The sequence below is a fragment of the Aplidium turbinatum genome, chromosome 3 (assembly GCF_918807975.1).
Source record: "Aplidium turbinatum chromosome 3, kaAplTurb1.1, whole genome shotgun sequence".
NCBI lineage: Eukaryota > Metazoa > Chordata > Ascidiacea > Aplousobranchia > Polyclinidae > Aplidium > Aplidium turbinatum.
Window position 1 is genome coordinate 41,475,058 of NC_137474.1, and position 21,318 is coordinate 41,496,375.

At 37.0% G+C, this 21,318-nt stretch overlaps 2 protein-coding genes across 4 annotated transcripts; one reads left to right on the forward strand and one right to left on the reverse strand.

The window, feature by feature from the left end:
• Positions 1–2,549: 2,549 nt before the first annotated feature.
• Positions 2,550–15,211, forward strand: LOC145766238 (uncharacterized). 3 transcript variants are annotated; one of them, XM_082577907.1, is made up of 10 exons: positions 2,550–2,668; positions 3,964–4,185; positions 4,477–4,614; positions 5,493–5,549; positions 6,156–6,223; positions 7,165–7,292; positions 7,539–7,731; positions 10,752–10,801; positions 11,914–12,081; positions 13,278–15,211. In XM_082577907.1, the coding sequence occupies exons 1-10, from the start codon at positions 2,661–2,663 to the stop codon at positions 13,734–13,736; spliced, it is 1,491 nt and encodes a 496-aa protein (XP_082434033.1). In that variant the 5' UTR covers positions 2,550–2,660; the 3' UTR covers positions 13,737–15,211. The 3 variants fall into 3 exon arrangements, with proteins under 3 accessions (XP_082434033.1, XP_082434035.1, XP_082434034.1); XM_082577909.1 differs by lacking the exon at positions 2,550–2,668 and adding an exon at positions 3,246–3,518; XM_082577908.1 differs by lacking the exon at positions 2,550–2,668 and adding an exon at positions 3,246–3,441.
• LOC145766239 (uncharacterized) lies at positions 14,534–18,455 on the reverse strand. The gene is made up of 2 exons (XM_082577910.1): positions 18,265–18,455; positions 14,534–17,539 (listed from the first exon to the last, which is right to left on the reverse strand). Exons 1-2 carry the CDS (start codon positions 18,352–18,354, stop codon positions 16,805–16,807), a joined length of 825 nt encoding a protein of 274 aa, XP_082434036.1. The 5' UTR covers positions 18,355–18,455; the 3' UTR covers positions 14,534–16,804.
• Between the last annotated feature and the right edge of the window lie 2,863 nt (positions 18,456–21,318).

The window sequence follows — 21,318 nt, forward strand, 5'->3', positions numbered from 1 at the left end:
GAAATGTAACAGTACCACAAAATACTTGGTACCCGGTCAGTTGGTCGACAGGACAATTGGTCGACAGACATTTGGTCGACAGGACGTTTGGTCGACAGGACGTTAGGTCGACAGAACGATTCATTTTAGGGTTAGGGTTAGTTAACTAACCTAAACCCTAACTCTAACCCTAAAATGAATCGTTCTGTCGACCTAACGTCCTGTCGACCAAATGTCTTGTCGACCAACTGTCTGTCGACCAATCGACCGTACACCAAATACTTCACTTCGAAAGACAATCTTGACGGCACTAATGCATACCCCTTTACATTCACCTGTTGCTAGTAGAGGTGTTTGTAAGATGGTGGTAGTTTTAACATATGTATGTTTTTTGAGCTTTGGTCGTGGCAGTGTATCTTCTTAAACAAACTCATGCTTTAACTATTATAAACATAAGCATTACTAAAACAGGACCAGCCACTGATGCGTAATGCAATAGCTGCATTGAAATCTCGAATGGCCGCCATACTACACGCTCCGTCGACGATATTCAAATAGAATGTGTTCTCGGCAGGCGAGTGTAGCAAGAATTGACAGCGATAACCATGTGTTTTGGGTGCACGGTCGATTGATCGACAGACATTTGGTCGACAGGACAATTGGTCGACAAGACAGTTGGTCGACAGGACGTTAGGTCGACGACGATTAATTTTAGGGTTAGGGTTAGGGTTAGAGTTAGAGTTAGGTTAGGGTTAAGGTTAGTTAACTAACCCTAACCCTAAAATGAATCGTTCTGTCGACGTAACGTCCTGTCGACCAACTGTCTTGTCGACCAATTGTCTGTCGACCAATTGTCCTGTCGACCAACTGACCGGGTACCGTGTTTTGCCTATGAGGCTGGGCTTATCAGTATCGCACCCCTAATTCATGTCACATAGTTCTCAACTGCTGCTTTTGTCAGTCCATTGAATCCTTACGTTTGTGAAAAGAAAACAACTAAATTAACAATGCTCGCTTTTCAATAGTGAGTAGTTAGGTAGTGCTGACGCCAGGAAGATCGCTCCTTCTCAATAGAATGTTTTCGTCGCTTGAATTTCATGAGTAAATGCAAATGTGATTTTCTGCCAAATTTCTGCCAAAAATCTAACGGAGTGGTGGTTTCTGTGAATGCAGTTTCAATCTGAATATTTTAATTTATTAAAGCAAATTAAATTTTGTAGCCTACAGTATATGCTACACATGCAGAACATTGAAAAGGTGAAAATTATTATTCTAATTCAGTTTTACACCAAAGGCGTTCTAACATTGCATCATGCGTCAAACACATGATAGAAAAGATATCAACAAAACTCCCAGTTTGATCGCTGCGTCATCTATACTTAAAATAAACATTCTACAAAAACTTCGTTGATGTGCAAAGGGATTATCTCATCGTTGTTATACTGTTGTGTGATGTTAGTTTTACTTCCAAGGAATTGGTGGTTAAAGCAAACTAATTAAAGAGACCCAAAAGCAAATCGACGTCTGCACACGTTAAAGTAATGTAAAAAGCGGTTGATTTGCTATCTTGGGACGCAGTTTTTGGTCTATGAAGGCGTCAACTAATCCTATATCAAAAGTACGACTTCATATGAACTGTGTTTCGTGTTAAACCGATTTCCTCTTCTATTCAGCTTATACCCCGCCTATTCAATAAGCAGGGTCGATTGAATCGTCTGTTTTGACTTTAATAGTTTTGAGGCTGTCAATCGATTTCCTTTTATATCTTTGACTTTTAACAACTGACGATCAACTCTATAAACCTGCTTTCAGTAAGATTTAAATAGAAATCGAAGCAAGCAAATAATTTTTATTGAGTAGCATGCACTGTTTAGCTTGTGGTCTTGGCTGGTGCTGGCTAGTTAAATTGATTTGTCAGAGGAGGCTTTAAAACACAGAAAAAATACTTCAAAAAAGGAAAATCCTCCAGAAAAGAGATAGCCTAGTTTTTCTCCAAGGAGCAGTGGTTGTTTCCAAAAAGCATGAATTGGATGCAAATGGCTATAGCAAAGAAATACATGGTGTTTTCATAGAGTTGACGAACTCCTAAATAACTTTTTGCCGATAAATTCATCTCGTTTCTAAGTCCAACGAACCCCTTGAGTCTGGACCCCTGTCAATGCTACTAAAATAACTTTTTTTCTTAACCTGGGTTCCATAAACTCCTTAAAGGTTTTAAGAGGGTACTTGAATGCATTAATTTTAAACAGTACTGATACTTAAGCATTAAAGTTTATAAATCAATATATTTTTTTGAAAAAATCTTACTCAGGTTTAGGCTATTCCTCCGGTTCGTAGCCTAAGCATGATAATTCTTAGAATGAGGTCTTTAAATGCATAAAACTTCGGAAACCATTTGCCCAAGTAGTAGCCTACACACTCTAATATAGTGACGAACTTTGTATACACGGTTGCTAATTGGTGTTTCGTAGAATAAATATCAAAAATAGATCCATCCATTTCTAAACAATTTTAAGATAAAGGTAGCCTATATTTTCAACTGATCAGTATCCTTGTTTCACAGGTTTTGATTTGGTAAATGATTTCTTTTCAATCAAGATACTTTGATTAGACAATTATAGGCAACATTTGATGAAAATATAGGCTATAGAAATCAAGTTGGCATCACTGGCTCTGGAAGCATGACACAGTAAGTTACAAATAATTGCAACATTTTCTATTTTGACTGGGGTAAGGTCGTAACTCGTAAGGATGCTCAGTCCAAAGCGCACTGCTAGGAAAGTAGCCTACAATCTTTCTACATTGGTTCAACGTCTGTAAACAGAACCATTTTTTTAGTTAGGGTATAAAAATCAGGCTAACTTAAGTGTGGACTACAACACTACATTTTTGTTATCATACAAATAAAGCGCGTGTTTAGACTGTGTTGCACAAATATGTGTTCATAATTTGCAGTGTTAGTGTATCAAATTGAAATGCTGGTCCGAATGGATACAAAAGCAGGTTACTGAATTGTGAGGGCTTCTTAGCATATTAGAGAGATAGAGAGAGAGAACGTTTATTTTGTTAAATTTCATCGCCAAAGGTTTTTATAATGTTTCCAGACTCACCTAGTCACATAAAAAATACACGCAAATTGGCGCACATTAAAAATTGTTTCAGCTGAGGCAATTTTCACTCTTGTGCGCAAACAATACTCATTATTACATTTTTTGTACTGAATCGGGTTTTCTTCTGTGTCGGGTCTTAGAATTAGTGGGGTTTTGTGAAAATATGTTTGTCTTGTGGAAACGGCTGATAAGGTTTTGTGTTCATTTGTTTTATACAAAAAGGGCAGCAAAATAAGTGTTAGTTTCTGTTCTATGATGCAGTGGTTTTATTGGTAGTTTAGGATTTACTGTGAAAGTTTGTTAGTGTCCTATGAAGCCACTACTGGCACAATTGATACCAGAAGCTTGTGAAGTAAGTATGAGTTTTCCTAGCAGTCAGGACTAAAAATGAAGTTTGGAAGACAAGAAATTGTTTAAAGCCTTACAATGGTAACCCCTATAATCACACTGTTGCTTCTTGTAGTCGTTAAAACAGGATATTGTTTTAACCTAGTCCAGTTACAAGTAGCTTATCTACAGCAATTTTCGATTCTAGACTGGCCAGGAAGGATTGAATGATAAAAATTACTGTTAAGTTTTCAGTGGTGTTTTCATGAATATTTTGTCAACACTAAGCGAAAAAATGTCTAATTCTATGAAAAGCGATTCAAAATTAAACTGAATTTCTCACAGAAATATCGCAACAAAATTAGGGCAAAAAGCCAAAAACTTCTGTATCGAAATGTGTTTCAGCACTCGTTACAAGTCAATTTTCTAATGTCTTTATGTCTTCAAAGAACATTTTTCCACAATTTTTTTTATTGTAAAAATGGATCGGCTTCCAACAGTCTGGTCATTTTTTTGTAACTCAAATAAATGTGAATTTTTCTTTCAGTTTAACGTATGAGGATGAATCGTTCTACCCGCTCCAGTCTTCCCGCATCTTATCAAGCAAAGGTCGTGAATTTTGCGAGATTGACTGCAGTTCTGTTCACGTAAACAACAACAATTCTCGACGTCAGAGCTGGTTTTCTCTACTGAATGAAAAGAAGAAGCAACTTTGGAAGAAATCCGACATTGAACGTGAATACAGTATGAACAGCACAGCTGAAATAATGTGAGTCATTAATATTGCTTTTGTCATTACGATTTTGTCTGCTTATCAGCCAGAACGAAGCCAGCAAAATGCCTTCATGTTTTGTGTGTTGGACCTTAATTTTTATCGTTGCATCTGGTTAACATTGGAATTCTCGAGCGAAGAGTTCAATCCCTTACATAGCACAACCCAAAAGAATTCCGACAGTTGGCTGAAAATCGCTAATTATGGAAACTTTATATTGACGCTCTTTTGCACCCAACGGGTGTGAAATAAATTATTATTAACATTGGAAAGTGTTTTGTTGTTCAGGCAACGAGATGCGTGCGATCAAACCTGCTCTGACTGGTCGTCTGGCGACCCACAAAAGAGAGGCACCTGCGGTCCACTGTCATGGTCAGTTCTGCCCATTGTCTTGAGCATCACTTCCGTTGCAGGCTTTATGACAACGTAAGGACTAATTCATCCAGCAAGTCAGTCTGTTTATTGAAAATTGAATGAGGCTGTTCACCAGGCATTAAATTAAATGATATAAGATGTTCTACTGGTGCAAATTAAGCTAAACTATCACACTATGTATACAGTGACAATCTGCTTTTATTCCGACGTTTCGTCAATCAGACACGACTGACTTCTTCAGGGGGCTAGACCAGGTAGTGACTACCAGTCTAGCATGGCAAAACACAGGACATATTGCTGAAAACAACTAAACATGCAAAATGAAAATTGCAACGTCGGAATAAAAGCAGATTGTCACTGTATACATCTTGTGATAGTTTAGCTTAATTTGCACCAGTAGAACATCTCATATCAGTCTGTTTATGTTGAATCAACGTGAAACAGACTGAATTGCAGGAGGCTGATGTGAATAATTGAAACTTGTATTAAATTTTTAAAATTTGTGGTGTATTTTTAAAAGTTTTTTTAGCGGAGAAAAGTGTTTTCAATGAAATTATAGGCCTATGAGTATGAAAGACATCTGCACACGTTTTTGACTAGGAAGGATCACAGGGAAGGATAGAGGAGATGATTTTAATGCCTAAAATTTAACGTTTGCCTACAAGTGTGGCAATCTTCTCAAAGATAAAAAGCGTGTATATTGTATACAGTAGTATTTGAAATGCTTTCGCAATGTGTATCTCATTTTAAAAAGTTTATAGGTTACATTTGTGGGTGTTTAAATTCTAATTACACGATTTTCCAACCAGGTTGTTTGTACTTCCTGGCGAGTAGTTATGATTGGTTATTGATTGAAAATGTAAAAATGAGTTCTCTCAATCAGCTTCACTTCATGAATTGCTTTTAATTGAAGTCAATCTATTTTTCAGTTATCTATTTGCCAAAAGTAACTGCCATATTGAGAAATGGATTTTACCATACCTCAGGTAAGTTTGTCTGAGCTCTCAAAAGATTGATTACTTTTAAATTTGCAGCAACTCAAGCTAAATTGTTGCTTGATGAATCCACACAGCTAATAACATTAGTATTCGAGACTGCATTTGTATTCAAGGCGGGTTATTTTGTAACAACAATGCATATGTAACAATGCTTATTGCTTAGAAAAAAAATTTAATCCTAGTGTTAGCAAAAGTTGCCGTTTTTGCATCTTTTCAACGTTTGACGACGTTGCTACGATGTCAAAAATAAACGCCAGCTTTTGCTGGTTAAAGCTGGGTAAGATCCAGTAGTTCTTGTCTAAAAGAACAGTTCTATCCTGGTTTTTTTTTTCAGTCATTTATCGGTCATTGAGCAATTTTTTAGCAAAATGTCCGAAAAAAAATAGTCAATTCGGTCAAAAAGGAAATACTTTCGTCAGAAAAAATGACCGAAATAAATAAAAAATGACCGAATTTTTTCAAGTCATTTCGGACAAATGACCGAAAAGTCTCAGCGAAAAAAAAACCCAGGTTCTATCTACACAAAGCTCGTTTACATGTAAAAGAATTTAATCTGACTTTGTTTCTGAACTTTGATTAATTTGTGTCTAACAGCTACACCGGAACGGAATACCCTGAATCTATGGTCTTTGGAATGATTTTGAATACGGAGGGCTTTCTTGGTAAGAGAGTGTTTAATTAACAAGAAAAATCATAACATTTTAGGAATTTTGATTAATTGTATTCAAACTTGTGTTTAAATTTACACACGTACTAAGTCTGTTTTTTTTTTGTTAAAAATCGTAATTTTTTAATTGAAGAAAAAAAAACATAGTTTTCATAGCTTCACCTGTGTGAGTCATTTCAGTAAAACTTTTCTCCATGACTTTTTGACCCAGTTTGAATCTCAGTTGTCACTGGCGATCATCCATCAAGCAAGCTGTACTTTTCTAGAAAATGTTTTTTCAGTCACCATAATCAATCTCGGTTTATTTCCCACAAGTCCAATTTTTTTCCATGCATGAACCATCTTTGGCTTTATAGTAGAGCAGTTTACGCCAAATGCAATAATTATAACAAAAAATAGTTGGGCAGATGTTTTTGCTGTATACTATTGCTGATAGTTATACCTTGACCCGGGGCTTAAATTGTGCATGCATCACTTATGGAGTGCTAATCAGCTGTCAATCCAATGTTTTTATATAAGTTTTATCTCCTGGTTTTACCTAGGGAATCATAGTTTTACTGAAATGATTCATAGAATCTTCGAATCCCTGGTTATACCAACTGAATGCAATTTTTTGTAAGTTAAAAATAGAATAAGTTGAGAATCAGCCGTTCGCTCAAAAGTTTTGTTCCTTTGCGACACCGCGTTGCAAAATCAAAAGGATGTAATAACTATCATAACTTTTAAATTCAAAACATCAGTTCCGAAATGCGAATTTGAAAACACCAGACCCTTGCCGCAATTAATATTGTTGCTTTATTAGACACAAATTCTTTTATTTATTTGCGAACTTTTGGTTCTAATACCTTATTAATGTAGAAATCATTTTACAGCCATATAAAACTGGTTCAAAGTGAATTTCTGTTTTGTCTTTCATAGTTTTCCTTTATTTTTTAGGTCTAACGGTTGTATTCCTGGCCTGGAGATACTACCAACACATGGGGCAACGTGGGTGTCTTAACCACTTCACTCTGCTACTAGGAGGGTTAAGCTGCTTCGGTGTAATTATGGTTGGCAATTTTCAGGTTTGTTTAGTTTTGTTTATATTAAGGAAACACAATTTTAAAAATGTGAGTTGAGTTATCAATTAATTGCTAAAGTACCGATTTGTAGGTCCGCAAAGGTTTCCTTTATTAAGCAAAACATTGCCTTACTTTAGCGCAAATAATTGCTTAACACTTTGAAAAGCCGATATTTCACGCTGACTATATTTTGCCATGAGTGAGGAATTCCATCCCGTACTTCAAATCTAACAAAAAGTTTTCTTTTAGGTTACAAAGGCGAGAGTTCCCCACTACATCGGGGCAGGACTAGCGTTCATTATCGGAACAAGTTATTCAATCTGCACAAGTTTACTGAGCAGGCGAGCTTACAGAGTTGCCAATCCTCCTTTGCGCTTTGGAACCTGCATGTCTGTCACCAGGACTGTCATAGCTTTGATCATGGCAGTGGCGCTTACTTGCTGTAAGTTTCATTCTTTTTCTTTGGTGGTTGAACAGCTTAGATGGCAAGGTCCTTAGAACTCAGTTTGCTATTATGGACAGTCATAGCTGTTGTAATATAACTTAATAAACGTAATCTCGAAATTATCTGTTCATCTTTTCAAAGCTGTAGGCTATCAGCACCGCTTTTCGAATAATAGTCTAAAACTTTATTTTGTGAAGAAGGGGCGTTCTTCGGGGCTATCAGCACAAGGTTAAGCACTCACTAGTAGCCTACAGGGAGCAGTTGCGATTTGCTAACCATAATGGTGTAGCTTCCGCATTAGCCATTTAAACCAGGGATATCTAGAGAAGGGGATATGAAGGCTCGCAGCCATAGCCGTACGAGCCAGGGGGGCAGCTTCCCCCCTGTGGTTTCAAAACGTCGCGAATTCGGGCAAAATCTTGCAATTATTAGGGCAATAATTGCTATATGAAAAGCTACAAAATTGCATGAATTAATAAAAACTATAAATTAATATCTTTTACCTATCAAGCTAAGTAGGCTGCAGCCTCTTATTTGCACAAGATATGTGCCGCAAAATTTTCATTTGGAACAACTCGTATTGATGTATTGTATTGCATGGTGATCAAACTGTAGTACGAAATGCATTTAACCAACTAGGCCTACATCATGCTAATTTGGGCAGTCACCAAAATATGTCTCTAATATTTTTGTGAAACTGCCCAAATAAAAACGCAAAATTTGCTATATAGCTGATTTTATTAATTTTCACAAATGCATCGTGTTGATTTGGGCAGCTGACAGCATGAAATTATCTGATGAAACTGATTAGTCTGTTTATGCTACTGCCCAAATTAGCGTGAGCCAGTTTCCCCAAAATGAACAAATTCATTAATTTTTCCCATTTACATCACTGCATCGTTTAGATTTGGGCAACAAGAAAATATGAAATTATCTGATCATAGTCTATTGATAAAACTGCCCAAATTGGCATGATGCAGTTGCCTCGGCATCAGAATTTACAAAGTCTTTAATTTTTTTCATAATATCCATAAATGCATCATCTTGATTTGGGCAACTACAAAATATGAATTTATATAAATCTGGTGAATACTTTTATAAAACAATTACAGTACTTTTTAAACAATAAACGAACATAGCTAAGCAACACCACAACATTTAACAAAAAATGATATACGTGTTAAATGTAATGTTAATGTTGTGGTGTTGCTTAGCTTTGTTTGGTTACTTTTATAAAACTACCCAAATTAAAATGATGCAGTTGCGCCCCAAAATGAAAAAATATATTTAGTTTGTTTATGCAACTGTGTCATGTTAATTTCACCAACATTTAAAATGCTACTGCTGAAATATATAATCTCAAACCAATCATAATACGGTATATTATTTTATTTCAAAGCTTTCTAAACTCAAAACCTGCCATGCAAGCTGGCAAAATATTTGCTTTGCATGATCTTGTGTGAAACATGGCAGCTCCACTTTTTTTCATTAATATCTTGACTTCTGTTCTGCGGAGACAGATTCAGTTGTTTGCATTAACTCGACCTGCTTTTTCTGCTTGCAAAAAAAATGTTGGCAAGCTGCATGCATAGAAAGTGTTTCTTGTTTTCTTACTATGTAATATATTTCCTGTTGCTGATAATCATATAACTGCAGACAGGCTCCATTGTTTCAACTTCAAGGTCAATTAATCAGTGCACTTGGTCTATATAGGTGTAATTTTAACCAGTACCTTATACTTTTTGTACAGAATATTTAAGTGGGGTTGTTTTTAATTGTGGTGTGTAAAACAATATTTGGTACTCCTACCTACCATGCCAAAGTGCAGAAGCATCGAGCAATGCACAAGCAAGGTATCTTCAAAGATGAATTGTTGTTTCTAGCTAGCTGGTGATCGTGTTATGTTAGTTTTTCACTGTTATCATGCACCGCATACATTATATTTGGGCAATTTCTATAAAAGCGTGCAGATTTGGGCAAATTTACGTTTTGTCCCCCCCAAAATGGTTTGGTCTCGTACGGCTATGCTCGCAGCGATTGCCTTATTCTCATGACACTACCAGGGCGGTAGTTTGTAGCACGTTAAAAATGCGGTTCTTTTTGGAATTGCTGAAAGTTTTGTAGTGCAGCTGGTACAATGAGCTACAGAAGACAGTTAGCAAATGTTACGTAGAGCATATTTAAAGAATACTTGTTTACAAGACAGTTGAAAAGTTACCAGTAAGCTGTTTTTTATAACAAAGCCTTTGCAGGAGGTTAGATGTAAAGCAAGTATATGGGTAGTTGAATTAACAAGCAACCATGAGCATGCTGTGAATATCCAGGCCTGATTCTAATAGCGCAATGCAAGTTATCATAACAAAATTTATTAAACAACTATCGGTGCCAATTGTCCTTTTACGATAAACAGAGATTATTTACGAAAAACAAAAGCCCTTCTATTGTCAGACGTAATAAAAGCCTTCGTATCCCCTTCTTTAGATATCCCTGATCTAAACCAAGCACTATTATGTTTCTCGGCAGCAGATTGCAGCAAGAATTGACAGCGATAGACACCGTGTTTCCCCCGTTACTCATGTGTACGAAACACGGTGTCTATCGCTGTCAAATCTTCTACAATCAGCTGCCGAGAAACTTTATTTTGTTAACTTATCTTCAAATCAACAATGTAAATTTCATAATAACTAACATAACTAACTAAATTTCATAGCGGATTTCATAATAACGTTAAACTTAACCCTAACTTTTTGCAAAACTGACAATCAAATGAAGTTTAAGCAATCGTAAAAAGGATCAACTGCAACTCTCAAGATTGATTTGTTTTTGCTACGAATCATGTTTCGTAACAAAAACAAATCATTTAAGATACGTTTATTTATTAAATATTTATTATTAATATTAATATTTTTTATTAAATATTTATTTATTAATTATTTATTATACATTTATCATTTAAAATACGAATCATTTTTGTTGAAGTTCAACGAGGCTAATCATGCGCTTCTTATTTTGAGCAGTGTCTGGAGTTGGAGTATACAAGAAGAACAGTGGCCGCAACAAGTCCCAGGTAACTCGTCTTAACATCTTGAACATGTGCTATGTTTAGCAGAACGATCTATGAAACTAATTGCATGGCTGCGGAAGCTCAATCTCACACAACACATGAAAAAATGCAAAAAACAAAAATTCATATTTTGTGTGGTGCATTTGAGGAACGCTTGCTATTCAACTAACTGATATTCAAACCACTGATAACGTGTTACATAACATTGTCATAAAGCCAAAGAGATTCTTTCCCACTAGAAAATATTTTTTTTTACATTAATGCAACCTTTGCAAACGTTAAATCAATGCAAAAAAGGGCTCATTTGATTGATAGGTCGTAGCCCAAGGCTGTTAAGTTTAAATGTCGTAGTTTGCAAGTCTTCTATGCAATCATTTCCTGATCAATTTACCTTATCTGTCCCACTCATTCACTGTAGGACAAAGTTCTGCAACGTTGGCACCAAACTGACGTGTTGTTATCTCAGTTTGTCTCAGTCGTGTGAGCATTTGATTTTGAACAAAATTCCTTCGGTTCGACTCTCACTGAGATCACTTCTTGGCATAGCCTTAGCCTATATCGAGATCCACATTCGTTTAATTCACAACCTTGTCACCAGGCATAAAAGCAACAGCAACATTTTACAGTCATTGCGACAACATAGGTACCGTGCTATTGCATACAACGCATTGTAACCAGGGCTTTGGAGTCGGAGGGATGTTGGCGTGTCCGGAGTCTGTCCGTAATAAACCTAGAGGTCGGAGTCGCATACTTTTCGCCCGACTCCACAGCCCTGATTGTAAGTTTAGATGTTCTACTGGAGTCAGCGAAAGACAATATAGTTTTGCAGTGAGCTGCTCCGCTGGTGTGTCATTGAGTGTCCCGCTTGCTCTTGAGTGGGGTTGAACTGACGCCCTTTCGAGTGTCTTGCAAGCGCTCTCACATTTTCGGCCTGTTTGTCGTATCCAGGCTTACACCCGGTAGTTGAAGATTTAGGTTAAGTGGAGGGGAAGGCAAGGAAGACAATCTTCGTGACCACCTTCAGGCATACCTTTAAGCGTCTTACCAAAGACACAGCCGCATGCTCTTGAGCGGTGTCAAACCGGCACTATGTGAAAACGAGTTCTGTTTTTCAGGAAATAATGCCTAATGCGATGCTCATGTTTCCGAATGGGTCTTGTCCGGATGTGTTAAGCAAGGTTCCTCCATATGTACGTTACATCGATTTGCTTGGCTCAGTTACGGAGTGGATTCTTACCGCTTGTCTTCTTGTATGCCTCAGCCTGTTTGCCTACGAATTCAAGGTACGGTAACTATTTTTGTCTCATTACTATTTAGAAATCTCATCACAAAATGACGGTTTTTGCTGTCTGGGCATCTTGACATTGTTAATTCACTGCAAAAGTAGTAAAATTCAGTTTACTTCTAAGGGTAGCCTAAGTTAACGTACATCCAGAAGGACAATGAAAGGTTTGTGATAGAAAGCAAGTAAGTTACTGCATGATTAAAACAGCTCCACCAAACACATGTTTGCAAATGACATATTTTGACTCAAAATATGAGCAAAGACGGTTCAAATATCGTATGACGTCATTATCTTTTCACCGCACATTGCATCCCGAATATGACGTTTGTTGCCGACCTGTGTGACGCATATGAAAGCTTTGACAACCCCTTCCCGAGAATACCTGGTGTTTGAACTTGCACAAACAGGAAGGCCGGCTCAGGCTTTGCTTGCAAGGAGAAGCGATTTTGACGCCTCTTTCACATAAGTTGCCCTTTCTAGATGACTTTGATTGAATGTCAAAGTCAGTTGTTGACTTGGTAATTGGTAAATACCTAGATAATTTTGCCATTTTACTGCTGTTTGTTTGGAAGTTATTATTTACACACGGCACATAAAAACGTAGGATCCCTTTATCACTTAGAGAACTAAAAATGGTCTTTGTTGCCCAGTTGTTTACCGTGTGATTATCTGTCTGTCACTTGCTGCCAAACATTTATGAAACTTTTTTCAACATGTAATACAATGTCATTAAAACGTTGCACAATAGTATTAAAAAACATGTATTATTTTATATATTTGGGGATGGGCTTGCCCCTTCTAAAACATGGAAAAGTAACTGTATTTGTGGTGTATTTTCAAGGTGGAATGAATGTAGACTTACACATTATTGTTTTTGTTAAAATCGCCCCCTCTCTCTTAAGGATATTTGCAGGGTCCGTCTCAGACTTAGCCTATCAGTATGAATCTGGTGAGCAGCTGACGTGATGACCTAATCAGCTTTTGCTGTTCCTGGCTAATCAGATTAAAATATTCGTTACTATGTCGATTATATAGCGTCCCATGACTAATGGATTGTATGTAACATTGTAAACAAATCTCTTTATTGTGCTATTTGGTTGATAAACGTAGAGTTGTGACCTTTTTCTCTCAACCTCAACTCAGAACTTGTCAACGGCTGCCTGAAAACATACAAATATATTTTGTGCATTGCAGACCTTTCATAAAGTAAAAGTTGTCCTGCTGAGACATGATGGTCCACTGAACTGCAATAACAACTGCAACTACAGGCCGAGCCGGCCAAACTACAACAATTTCTTTGCTACTGCTGAGCCTACGAAGACCGAAGCGCCATCTACCGAGAAGTTTATTTATACTAGAGCTGGTCACGAGTTGGCAGAAAAGTGCCAGGTGCTAGACTCTCGACTCGATGTAGGGCAGCTCCAAGTAAAGATGCACTTATCCAGCTTTTCATCGCTCTCTCCTCCATGTGTCCCTCGGAGCAATATCCCTGCAGACAGCGGAATAGAGGATGGCGGACCACATGCAGACGAGAGCAGCAGCAGCAGCTCATCGAATTCTGTGGTGGAAAGAAACTCTTTCAGTTTTTTTCCGATTACGAAACGGTCTCATTCTCGTTCGTTGCCCAACATTGCTGCGATAGAAGCTGTATGAGATGCCAATTTGCGGGCAACGTAATCAAGTTTACTACCATTGAACGAAATTTAAAGTCTTAATGAAATTCACTTGCTGTGAACAAATTACGAGATTTCAAGTTGGCAACACTGCTTTCTCATGGCCTGATGACCTTGGCAGCTGCATATCAAGGACGAACAGAAATTCTATTTCACCTTCAGAATCAATGCACTGATCTTTCTCATGTTTTAACCTATCAGGGCTATTCCAAACAGTAGACCACATTCCAAATTAACACTTTATTTCAAAGTTCAAGAAATTTCGGAGTGATGTGGAATGTCTGATCTGAGATTACTGTAAAATTCCTGTAGGCCTACTTAGTCTTTGATCACGTTCATTGGCGATTCAGTAATCAGTAGCCTAATTATTATCATTTTAACTTATAGATTCTATTTTGGTTAACGCGTGACTTCGTGAAACAAAGAAGCTTCAATATTAAGCGGCGCTGGTTTGACTCTTGAGCAAAGCGTTTCAGGACTGCTCTCCATTCAGCGGCACCTAATGAATGGAATAATTCCCCGCCAACAAGACTTCAACAATCGGAAACTTCACTCTTTCAATCTCGGTAACCGGCCGTGGGTTAAAAGCCTCTCCAAGTATGCGAAACTACCAGGAATAACCTATCAAGGCTTTGTCAGTCCGAGAATAAAGATTCAAACCAAAACGTTTATCACTGATTTCTTTTGGATCTGCCTCAATCAACAAGTGTGTAGCCTAAATTTGTCGTTTATGTTCTGATGAAGCCAACCGCAGCAATGGAGTATTTTGCTAGAAGGTTGGTAACAATCATAAGTTTACAAACCGAGTTGCCATCGAAATAATGTCCGCACTGCCTCAACCTTCTTCCCAAGACACTTGGGAAAACTGAACCAGCTATTTCAATGCAACTTTTTTGTGTTATATTTAAGTTCAGCGCAAACTTTTTTGGCTTGAATCGTGGGATACTTTCGTCCTCTACCTCCACAATGTGTTTGAAAACTTCGAGATCTGACCGTCTAATACTGAGTGTTTGAATAGCGTGTTAAGAGAATCCCGGCTCCACATTCATTTGAAGCAGGCACACGCGGTCGTGTCTTAGCAAGGCACTCACAATATGCTTCAGCGTAGACACAGATCAGCTTTTTTGACTTGCCTTGTCTAGGCCTAACTGAAGCAGTTTCTTCGATGGGTGTCGAACTACTGTAACTCTTTTTTCAAACGTCGTACCATCGAACACTTCTCGGCCTCGCAACTGATAGCTTTCTTATCAACCGTTTAGCTTTGTATCTTAAATCGCAAGGCATAGCCGATAGAAAAAGCCTTTTTTCGTTAAACTTGTGTATTTCAAGGTTTCGTTTTTGTTTGCTTCCTACGTACCTCGCTGTGTGGGTTACAGATACTGATCATACTGTACCGTATTTTTGTTTGCACTTTTGAAAATGAAATATAACTTATTGCTGAAACACAGCACCAGACTCTTTGCATTGCAACTGTTAAAGTGTTTTACCAATAGCCCATTCGTACTGGACTTAAGGGTTGCGAAGTCATAATTTAAGCATTACGGTTAGCCTACCCAAAGAATAGTACGTCATTTCACATGAACAAGCATACAGATTGTTATTCGCAACGGGGCTGTTTAAATACCCTAACCTATCTCTTACATGTCGCCTTCACAAGGGGTGGGTTCAAACCCAAACGCTTCGTTCTGCGTACCCCTTCAGTTCAGCACAATACTGGTATGAATGCAATCAGAACAGCTCGTTGGAAAACAACTCATGAGATATAACCAGAGTTACAGATTGCAGTGAACGTTTAGAAAACATCACCAAATTTTAAAGGCATTGATAACCCGACCAACATTGTTAAGTTTTTACTTTCAAGGCAGCATATCGTAGAGAGCAGCAATTACGGTACATGACTGGTGGCAGATTTTCATTTAGGCAGGAACTATGCTACAAATAACTACGGAATCCAACAAGTCAAGGTTTGGTAGAAATACTAATTACTCATAACAAGAGATAAAAATGCCATAAAAGCGATTGAAAGTAAAATGAAAATGTGCATGCATTCATGGCTTACTACGCCATAATTTATATACACTAAAAATCCTGTCTACCAATGTAAACAATCATTTGAAGTATAGGATCATGAAAATAAAACTATAGTATAAAGTCGATTACCGTAATACTTTAGTTTTAGATTATTAGATATTTTCAAGCAGTGGTCTGCTACAATAGCAGAGAATATCCTTGTGAGGAAAGGGGAAAACATTAAACTATTCTACTGCAAACAGCAATATATCACCAAACAAACCACTGTCTAGTAACTTGACAGATTTTTCAAAATAGTGTATTTTATAAAATAGGATGGACTTTGCCGACCAGACAATTCTGAATTCCTTGATAATAATGAGTTGAATTTGACATTCGGCGTAGAAATCACAAAACTGTTACTTGCGGCGTAGACTTTTCGGCGTAGACTTTTAGACTTTTCGTTACTTTCGGCGTAGAAATCACAAAAAGTCTACTTGCGGCGTAGACTTTTTGTTTACGCTAACGCTTACGGCCACATTTTTTTGGATAGTTGTCGTTTGAGGCTACGCCGTATTCGCGGTTTTTTAGCGCATAGCGTCAACGCATGCTTTTTAATGTCTTAGCTGTTGTTTGCATTTTTTTTTTATCAAACTTTCCAAATTTTGAGTAAGTTGAAAGAATGTTTTCAATGGGCAAAGACATATTGAAACCAAAACGCAGCAAAATGTCAGATCAACACTTTCAGATGCTTGTGTTTCTTCGTGGAAATTCAAAATAAAACTTATTTGTTTCGAGGGGTTTATACCGTGTGAATGTTTGGCACCTAGCATACACAATGAGTTTACGCTAGTGTATGCGCTGACGCTGACAACTTTTTTTACAAGTTACGTTGACGCATACGTCGTATGGTTTTTCAAACGTTTGCGTTTACGCTGAGCGCGTCAATATTTTTTGTATGCGCGTACATCACTGGTAGCACAGTGAAAAATAAATCACCAATAAATAAAATTCAACCACTGAAATCCAGTATGCCTTTTAGTTTGTTGCTTCTCTGATAGGTTGGACAGTGGAAGCAAATGAATTTCTGTTTAGCTTTCTCTTTTTTTTCGATTGAAGAGTCTTTTCATCACCAAGTTTCTTTATTTCCTTGAGAGGACGTTTCAATTTAATAACGTGCTTGCCTGTTGTGTTGACAGTAGAAGCTACACCCTTAGAAGATTTATCATTGTTTTTAATGAAGATATTAGACACACCGTTGTCAAGAAGGTTTTTATGAAGTGAACTTGTTACTGAGCTACTGGACTTTGTGCAAGGATTTACCGATTGATTTTGTGTACCAGAAACAGTTTTTAAGATTGCACCTTCTTTGGAAACGTCAGATATCTTGGCAATTTTCTTTAATGGTAAAGTAGTGGAAGGAATTTCAGGTTTTCGCTTTGCCGTAGCAGCTGCTTTAGATCTTGCCAAAAGCCTGTCCATCTCAGGTGTGGACTCCTGCTGTACAACAGAGGGATGAGAAAAAAGTGACTTTGCACTTTTTTCAGACTTTTTGAGCACAGATAATGATTTAGCAGAGAACTTCGTTACACTTATTGCAGCTTTTAGTTGCCGGCTTTTATCTTCTGCCTCATGACATTTCTTCATCAATTTCCCCCTTCGGTTGCAACGGGGAAGCCTACGGGGTAACGAAGCCAGATTTTTGTGAAAACATAGAATTACATCTTGAATGCTGTCCTCAATTTTTTGAAGTGTTTCCTCTTCAAGTCCATGCTACAACATAACATGAAGTTTAATTACTGGTGTATTTATAAAGTAACACAGTAATGGAGAAAGCATGCAAATTTACACGCGCGGAGTAAATAAAAATTGAAGCAATCTTTTGTCATAGTGTCATATCTGCTTGAAATAACTTGTAAAAATGAAGTTTTATAAGCAAAAACACAAGCGGACCAACTACCAAAATCTAGCCTGTACCAAGAGACAAGAGTTGCACCTCCCCACAAAAAAATTGGAATATATACTAGCTTACTAACATTGTAATCCACATGGAAGATTGTTTTTTTTTTGTATCACAAACAGGCTGTAATATAAAACTCTTTTGCATTTTTTGTGAGGAATTTTAGTGGGGGGATATTTACCAGGGAAGATTTTTACTGGAGGCATTTATCATATTGGATTTTTACTGATTAATTTGCTAAAAACTCACATGCCCAAGGTTGTCGGTTGGTTAGGTTATTTAAATGAGATTGACTAAATAAAGCAAGAAAGAAACGTTTGCAAGAACAGAAAAAATACATTTGTTTTCTTAATTTTTGGAGGAGCATATTATCAAGTCCCCTTGAACTCTTACTAGTCATTGCTATCGTTTTTCATCAAACCGGAGTGGGCCGTTTTTTTAACGACTCCGACTCCAGACATGCCAAAATCCCACTGACTTCGACTCTACAGCCCTGACTAGAACCACTCTTGCGTACAACAAAAAATTTCAAACATACTTCTTGCAACTTTTTCAGCAAAACTCCTTTAGAAAACTGTTCGGGAAATACATGCAGCAATTGTTCATGATTGTTATCAGCACTTGACATTGTTTTCCACTTCCAAGGAAACAATGTCCACTGACCTTTCTTCTTAATAACAACAACTTTTCTTAACTTGAAAAAATAACCATTTTGCAACACTTTTAACAAAAATCTGTAAAGCAAAAATTCAACTAAGATAAAAACTAATCCAGACAAAAAAATTGTTATCAAAATAAAAATTGAATTCTTTGAGCCAGGGGTTCTTAAACTTTTTGGGCTACACTCCCCTTGGCGTCACTTGCAAACCTTTGTGCCCCTTTTTTCTCATTTAAATTATAAACCTAAGTCCAACTACATAACATTTTACATATTTTGGATTTAAAACAAACTTATTTTCTGTTTTCCATCATACATAAATCAAAAGATTAAGTGGAGCACAATCTACTTTTCATCGCATTAACGAAATGGAGATGTAGCAGCTTTTTATAAGCCAGGAGTTTAATTTATGGTTTTGTTAAAAAGCACCACAGTATACACATAGCATAGCAAGTCATATTCACAGTCAAGTTTGTTTCAAGCTTGTGTCTTCACACAAATTTGTGGTTAAGTGCAGAAAAAACACTTACACACAAAAAATGCTACAACTATTGTTACTGAACAATGGACTAAACAACAAACACAAGAATAAGCGTTGAAAAATAAACCAAAAACAAGGTCACATTTCTAGACAATAATTGTGACACAAGCTCCGGAATGTTACCGACATTTCTGTTTATCCTTTGTATAATTCCATACTCGTGTAACAGCCTACCACCTTCAGTCCACCCAGTTAAGAACCACTGGTTTAGGCATTTTGATTTAATCTTTTTGTTTGCTTTCACTGTAACTAAAGATGATCTGAATGAAATAGATTATTTTATAAATAGAACTGGCATACAACTTTAACACAAGTGGGCTGCTTTCAATGCTTGACAGGTACCATCCCTTAAGAAAGTCTTAATAGAAGAATTGTGGATCCAAATGCCTTTCTTAACTAATACCTATTGATGTTAAAACTTGATGCTGTTTTCTCAAAATGTTAAGGATAGGCAATTGAATTACTTGCTGGGGTGTAGTGTCATGGCTTACGCTAATGTATGAGGGTCATTTAAAAAGTAGTAAGCCTATGTCTCATGTACCTTTGTTTATTGCTGTAAAAAAAAATATACATTTCAGAAGAAAGCCTCGAAACTTAAGAATGCAATGCTACTTTTTAAACTAATCTCTAGGGTAAGTTTTACTGACTTAAAAATCTAAAAAAATTACTTTATTGACGTAACAGAACTTGACTAAATGACCAATGTTGTTTCTTACATTTTATATTTAAAATAAGACTGCTTAAGGGGGCAGTTCTACTTAGAAAAAAAATTTCAAATTTATTTTATTGATATATATTGGAAATTTATCGTAGATTCCTAATATGCAGTCAATTTTTACTTATTTGCCCTCATTAGGCTTCAAACGGAAGGTTTTCTGACCACACCTCAGTTTAAAGGTGCACTGCAACGAAAATATATTTATAACTTTTGTATTCATAGATCTTGATGAAAAAAAGTGATTTGTAACAATAGAATTTTTTTGGGGTTTGTCATTAGCTCAAAAATCTAATAAAAGGGATATTGATTTAAAGGATTCTTATTGGTCAAAATCTTTGATGACGTAGTTGGTTGTTCAGGCAGAATTCAGAACCACTAGTTTGCATACAAATAAACTATAAACATTAAACAAGTGGGCTACATACAAACAACAATTTTATACTTGAGTTTTACGCGTTGAGATGTTTTTTTGTATGGCTCCCGGTTGTAGTAACGGAAGAAACGTGAAAGGGGTAGGTACACTTTCATTGTTTACCTCTGAATAATCAAGACAAGCTTAAGAAATGGATCTCTGCGATGAAACTCAAAAACTCACCAGTCAACAAGCACTGCCGTGTGTGCAGCGACCATTTTCTGGCCGGCAGTGGCTATATGTTTACGGCGCCGTAGATATAGCCGTTTCATGCCTTCTTTTTAATCTTTATGTCGCTTTTACTGCGCATGCGCGCTGTTGCTGCGCATTTTTCTTCCACCTTCTCTTCAAAGTAAAAGACTGAACAAATAAAAAAAAGACATATAACTTCTAAATTCAACTGTTTTTGCTAAGTGAATGAGTGGCGCGTTCGATCTTTGTCTGGCCCGTACTAGCAAGGATATGAGTTTGATAACACCAGAAGGTGTTTTTCTTTTAAAGTAAATTCTAACCCGAAGTGACTCAATCGTTAGACTGCGCATTTTTGTGGCCGTGTTTAGTTTGCTTTTATTTCTGACCATCACAACGAAAAAACAGTATATGACAAACATAGCAGAGGTCTAGAAAAGGTAGAAGTGACAAAACGCGGACGTTATAGCCAGTGGCGTAGGAGCATAGCCTATGCTGCCACTCCTGGCTTTCGTGGAAAATGCCGCCCTAAGTAAACTGCAGCAAATTTTGAAATAGTTTCATGTCCAAGCAATCTTTTCAATAAAAATAATTACAAATAATGTTCCGCGTCTCAGAAGTTCTATATTGCTTGAGAAAGAAGCCTCACTGTCTCAGCGTTAAGGCCAAAAATAAAAGACAAAAAATAGGGGGGGGTTCGCCCCTCGAAGCCGTCACTGTCTTGAGGGGTATAAAAAGGCAGTGGCTATTTGACCGGCTCCGGTCTTTGAATCTGAAACACTATTTGACCGGTCATGACGCCACTACATAAGCACTTTTTTCTTTCAAAGCAAAAGACGATAAGCGCGTTAAGTTTTAAATTCAACACATTTTCTTCAACTGAGTCCGTGGCGCATACGTAACGTCTCGGGCTGCCATTTTAGAGGGAATGAGTTCGATACTATCCGGAAGCGTTCTTTTTTTTTTTTTTTTTTTTAACTACAAAAGGATACAAACTGATATGAATGAATCAACAAGTGATTAATAGGCTGTAAGATTACGTTTCGCTGAAGTCCGAAGTTAAAAATTAAATCC

Coding starts and splice junctions, on each gene's coding strand:
- LOC145766239 (XM_082577910.1), bottom strand. CDS start 18,354: ATGTCAAGTGCTGATAACAATCATGAACAATTGCTGCATGTATTTCCC. Junction 17,540..18,264: donor TGCTGAAAAAGTTGCAAGAA/GTATGTTTGAAA, acceptor GTTATGTTGTAG/CATGGACTTGAAGAGGAAAC.
- LOC145766238 (XM_082577907.1), top strand. Junction 4,615..5,492: donor GTTGCAGGCTTTATGACAAC/GTAAGGACTAAT, acceptor TCTATTTTTCAG/TTATCTATTTGCCAAAAGTA. Junction 6,224..7,164: donor GAATACGGAGGGCTTTCTTG/GTAAGAGAGTGT, acceptor TTTATTTTTTAG/GTCTAACGGTTGTATTCCTG.